At 44.7% G+C, this 5,698-nt stretch overlaps 1 protein-coding gene across 1 annotated transcript in view; it reads left to right on the top strand.

The window, feature by feature from the left end:
* Nucleotides 1-387: 387 nt before the first annotated feature.
* LOC136573506 (uncharacterized) overlaps nt 388-5,698 on the top strand; it is a 15,993-nt gene continuing 10,682 nt past the window's right edge. Inside the window, exons 1-7 of the mRNA XM_066574785.1 lie at nt 388-501; nt 2,323-2,418; nt 3,207-3,302; nt 3,639-3,734; nt 4,060-4,155; nt 4,492-4,587; nt 4,913-5,008. Coding sequence (XP_066430882.1) covers nt 388-501; nt 2,323-2,418; nt 3,207-3,302; nt 3,639-3,734; nt 4,060-4,155; nt 4,492-4,587; nt 4,913-5,008 — 690 coding nt within the window. The remainder of the gene's footprint in view (nt 502-2,322; nt 2,419-3,206; nt 3,303-3,638; nt 3,735-4,059; nt 4,156-4,491; nt 4,588-4,912; nt 5,009-5,698) is intronic.

Here is a 5,698-nt window from a genome sequence, read left to right as displayed (position 1 = left end):
TAATTAAACTGTGTGTGTGGACTCTTTTGTCTGTCGGACATCCAACAGAGTAAAGGAACGGTGGCGTCACCCGTGACAACTGTTGAGGTCCACCACAGCAATTATTCAGGTAACCACTGTCGCAGCGTTGCCTGGAAGAGGCCTAGCGGTGCCTTGGCTGAGGTTACGCAAGTCCCTCAGGGAAAGAGTTGGTACAGCCACCATTACAAGTGCCATCTCTACCCTGCCTTCTCCTCAGCGTGTGCCTCGTGTCTCAGTCATTGCATATGTATTGTTGATGTTTCTTAAATAAAGAAAATGGCTGTGTTTCTGTCTCATATGTGTTTTTTTTACAGTATTGATTCTGATAACATCGGTCTTGGCACTCAAGGTGGTTGAACGAGAAGGATGGCACTGTCTCCAAATCAATACGAGCCACGCATGTTCAACATAGAGATCAGATCAAGTATTGGAGATGATGAAGATACAGAGGAGTTTTTCATAAACACAGATAAGAGACAGGTACTCTTATAATGTCATTGTTCCTTATGATTTACAGAACCTTATGGCATGTTTATCCCATTTGATAATGCAGCAAGAAGAAAAATAACCAACAAAGACGAAACATAGCGTATATCTACAGACCATAGTATATGGTATCATGGCAGGTCCCTCTGTTCCTTGATAAAAGGACACACTTACTCTGACTGAATAACTTGATCATGAAGAGCTTTATACAGTTTACTTTTATAGTAATGTCATTTTCTGGTGTAGTGTCCTTTAAGTAATAGATTTAATGGCACAAAAGAAGTATAAATTGCATATAGAATTACTTAGACTCCATTTACACTGATCGATGATCGCTCAAAAATTGCTCAAATGACAGTTTGAGTGACAGTTTTGAGCAATCATCTTTGCATAGTCTATATTAGCTAAGTAGTTACTAAAGAGCTATGCAGGCAGGTAGCCGGCTCAAGGTTGACTCAGCTTTCCATCCTTCCGAGGTCGGTAAAATGAGAACCCAGCTTGGTGGGGGGTAATTAAGTAATAATTACCTGAAAGTGCTGTGTAATAAGTTGGCGCTATACAAATACCAAGATTTATTTATTTTGCTTAAGCAAACAGCTGCATTGTTCTCCACGCTTACAGCTCGCGATCCGCTGTGAACTACCAGCAGGACACAAGCTGAAAGAATCTTTTCAGTGTTGCCGACTGTGATAACAGCGAACACCGCTGATAACAGTTCATTGCGCATTGTGCACGAATTGTGCATGAAAACTGTCCAATGTCCGTGCATTTAGATGCAATGATTATCGCTCAAAAGATGGTTTTGAGCGAATTTTGAGCGAGAATCATTGTGTCTAAATGGGCCTTTAGAGTTTATAATTTATTGACCATCTTTACTTGTACGGCTCAGACCGTCAGATGACTAAGTATCCTTGTTCTTAAAAGTGTTCATACAATCTGGAAGAAGAAGTCGAGTAGTCTCATTGCGTGTTTCTGTTGCAGATAAGCTCTTCAGAGACTGAAAGTAGTCTAAAAAAGTGGATGCAAATGCCTCCGCATACAGCAGGAATGAACCATGGAAGTATTTCTCAAATTGATGACAACAAAGTAGTGTCTGCATACAAGCAACAGGTGCGCCTTCTCCTTTCTCATTGCCACCTTGTATTTTTTTCCGAATGATCCGCAAATCAAATCCACATGCTTAAATTCAGTTGTGGGTGCTAATTAGAGATGAGCGAACGTGCTCGGCCCCGCCCCTTTTTCGCCCGAATACCGCGATTTTCGAGTACTTCCGTACTCGGGCGAAAAAATTCGGGGGGCGCCGTGGCGGCGCGGGGGGTTGCAGCGGGGAGTGGGGGGGGGAGGGAGAGAGAGAGGGCTCCCCCCTGTTCCCCGCTGCTACCCCCCGCACCGCCGCGCCTCTCCCGCCCCCCGGCGCCCCCCGAATCTTTACGCGCGAGTACTGAAGTACTCGAAAATGGCGGTACTCGGGTGCGTAAGTACTCATTACGAGTACGTTCGCTCATCTCTAGTGCTAATGCTTCCTTATGGGCACTTTGAACTGTGGATTTTCCGCGTGGGTTACCGCAAATCAAATCCGCCGTGGACATTGTGCCTTAGGTTTTCTACACATGGGTGAGCACGATATTGGGCCATGAAATTTGGCCCCATATCACGCTCATGAACATGGGAGGTACCTGTAAATGGGAGGCGTTTTTCTGTTAAAAACGCCTCCCATTATTTCTGGGAAGTTGCGATCCTCCTGCGCGACCTTCAGCTGTACTATAAAGCGGATAAATAACCAATACTCATAATTGACCTTTTCTCCAACCACAGGAGGAGAGCCAAAGTATGGACAGAGGCACCAATGTCACCTCCCAGACCAGACTTAAAGGAGAGCAGCCAGCTAAAACTCCACCGCCTTATTATCAGGTCAGTTAATATGCAGCTTACACATTCGGCTTCTTGTGTCCATCTGCCAATAACTTTTCTTTCCAAGCCAATATAGACCAGGCTTTTGTGTCTTTTGTAATGTGCTAGTCTTATGTTTGTGGGTCAAGAAAGGTATCATTTCTCCTTAAGGCTTCCTTCACACGGGCAAGCACGATATTGGGCCATGAAACTTGGCCCAATATTGTGCTCATGAACATGTGAGGTACCTGTGGATGCAAGGCATTTTCCTGTCAAAAACGCCTCCCATTACTTCTAGGAAGTTGCGATTCTCCTGCGCGGCTTTCAGCTGTACTATAAAGGGGATTAATAACCATTACTCACATATGACCTTTTCTCCAACCACAGGAGGAGAGCAGAAGAATGCACAGAGGCGCCAATGTCACCTCACAGACCAGGCTTAAAGGAGAGCAGCCAGCTAAATCTCCATCGCCTTATTATCAGGTCAGTTAATATGCAGCTTACACATTCGGCTTCTTGTGTCCATCTTCCAATAACTTTCCTTTCCAAGCCATTTGGCTCTTGTCTCTTTTGTAACGTGTTACTCTTATGTTTGTGGGTCAGGAAGGGTATCGTTTCTCCTTAAGGTGTCCTACATACAGCTGTGTGTGATCTCGGATCGTGAAACTCGTCTGATACCATGCTCGTGCATGTGCGAGGTACCCGCGGATGCAAGACCTTTTTCTGTCAAAACCACCTCCCATCACTTCTGGGAAGTTGCAATCCTCCATCCCGGCATTACTCACAAATGACCTTTTCTTAAATCCCAGGACGAGAGACCAAGAATGGACAGAGGCACCAATGCCACCTCCCAGACCAGGCTTAAAGGAGACCAGCCAACTAAAAGTCCCCTGCTTAATTATCAGGTCAGTTATTATGCGGCTTACGCATAGAATAACTTTCCCTTCCAAGCCATTTGACTTTTGTCTCCTTTGTAACGTGTTACTTTTATGTTCGTGGGTCAGGAAAGGTATAGTTTCTCCTTAAGGCTTCCTACACACGGGTTAGCATGATATTGGGCTGTGAAATTCGGCCCGGGATCACGCTCATGAACGTGTGAGGTACTTGTGGATGTGAGGCGTTTTTCTGTCCATAACGCCTCCCATCACTTCTGGGAAGTTGTGATCCTATGGCACGGCTTTTAGGTTTTATATAGGGGATAAAAATCCATTACTCACATATGACCTTTTCTCTAATCACAGGAGGAGAACCCAAGGATTGACAGAGGCATCAATGCCACCTCCCAGACCAGGCTTAAAGGAGAGCAGCCAGCTAAAACTCCACCGCTTAATTATCAGGTCAGTTAATATGCAGCTTACACATTCGGCTTCTTGTGTCCATCTTCCAATAACTTTCTATTTCAAGCCATTTGGCTCTTGTCTCTTTTGTAACGTGTTACTCTTATGTTTGTGGGTCAGGAAGGGTATCGTTTCTCCTTAAGGCGTCCTACATACAGGTGAGTGTGATCTCGGACCGTGAAACTCGTCTGATACCATGCTCGTGCATGTGCGAGGTACCGCGGATGCAAGAACCTTTTCTGTCAAAACCACCTCCCATCACTTCTGGGAAGTTGCAATCCTCCATCCCGGCATTACTCACAAATGACCTTTTCTTAAATCCCAGGACGAGAGCCCAAGAATGGACAGAGGCGCCAATGCCACCTCCCAGACCAGGCTTAAAGAAGACCAGCCAACTAAAACTCCCCCGCTTAATTATCAGGTCAGTTAATATGCGGCTTACGCATAGAATAACTTTCCCTTCCAAGCCATTTAACTTTTGTCTTCTTTGTAACGTGTTACTTTTTTGTTCGTGGGTCAGGAAAGGTATAGTTTCTCCTTATGGCTTCCTACACACGGGTTAGCATGATATTGGGCTGTGAAACTCGGCCCAGGATTATGCTCCAGAATGTGTGAGGTACTTGTGGATGTGAGGCGCTTTTCTGTCCATAATGCCTCCCATCACTTCTGGGAAGTTGTGATCCTATGGCACGGCTTTTAGGTTTTATATAGGGGATAAAAATCCATTACTCACATATGACCTTTTCTCTAATCACAGGAGGAGAACCCAAGGATTGACAGAGGCATCAATGCCACCTCCCAGACCAGGCTTAAAGGAGAGCAGCCAGCTAAAACTCCACCGCTTTATTATCAGGTCAGTTAATATGCAGCTTACACATTCGGCTTCTTGTGTCCATCTTCCAATAATTTTCTATTCTAAGCCATTTGGCTCTTGTCTCTTTTGTAACGTGTTACTCTTATGTTTGCTGGTCAGGAAGGGTACAGTTTCTCCTTAAGGTGTCCTACATGCAGGTGAGAGTAATCTCGGATCGTGAAACTCGGCCCGATACCGTGCTCGTAAATTATGCGAGTTACCCCCGGATGCGATGGGAAGTTGCGATCCTCCATCTCGGCTTTCAGCTGTACTGTTAAGGGTATTAGGAACCATTACTCACATGTAACCTTTTGTACAATCACAGGAGGAGAGCCTAAGGATGGACAGAGACACCAATGTTGCCTTCCAGACCAGGCTTAAAGGAGACCAGCTGACTAAAACTTCCCCGCTTAATTATCAGGTCAGTTAATATGCAGCTTACACATACAATAACTTTCCCTTCCAAGCCATTTGTCTTTTGTGTCTTTTGTAATGTGCTACTTTTATGTTTGTGGGTCAGGAAAGGTATCATTTCTCCTTACGGCTTCCTACACATGGGTGAGCATGATATTGGGCCCTGAAACTCGGCCGGTATCTCGCTTATGCACATCTGAGGTAACAATAGTGTTCTTCTGTCAAAAACGCCTCCCATCACTTGTGCCAAGTTGCGATCCTTTGGTACAGCTTTTAGGTTTTATATAGGGGATACAAATCCATTACTCACATATGACCTTTTCTCCAATCACAGGACATAGTAACATAGTTCGTAAGTCCGAATGAAGGCAATGTCCATCTAGTCCAGCCTGTCTATCCTCCTGTGTTGTTGATCCAGAGGAAGGCAAAAAACCCCAAGGGCAGAAGCCAATTAGCCCTTTTGGGGAAAAAATTCCTTCCTGACTGCCTAATGGCAATCGGACTGTTCCCTGGATCAACCCCTAATATTTCCTACCTGCTGTATTCCTGGATTAATAATTAACCTAAGATTTATAACCTATAATATCCTTCCTGCGGAATATGTTGGCGCTATACAAATAAAGTTTATTATTATTATTCCTCTCCAGAAAGACATCAAGTCCCCTTTTAAACTCCTCTATGGATTTTGCCATCACCA

This window comes from Eleutherodactylus coqui, chromosome 7 (assembly GCF_035609145.1).
Source record: "Eleutherodactylus coqui strain aEleCoq1 chromosome 7, aEleCoq1.hap1, whole genome shotgun sequence".
NCBI classification, from domain to species: Eukaryota; Metazoa; Chordata; class Amphibia; order Anura; family Eleutherodactylidae; genus Eleutherodactylus; species Eleutherodactylus coqui.
This window is presented reverse-complemented; position numbering and strand designations above follow the sequence as displayed.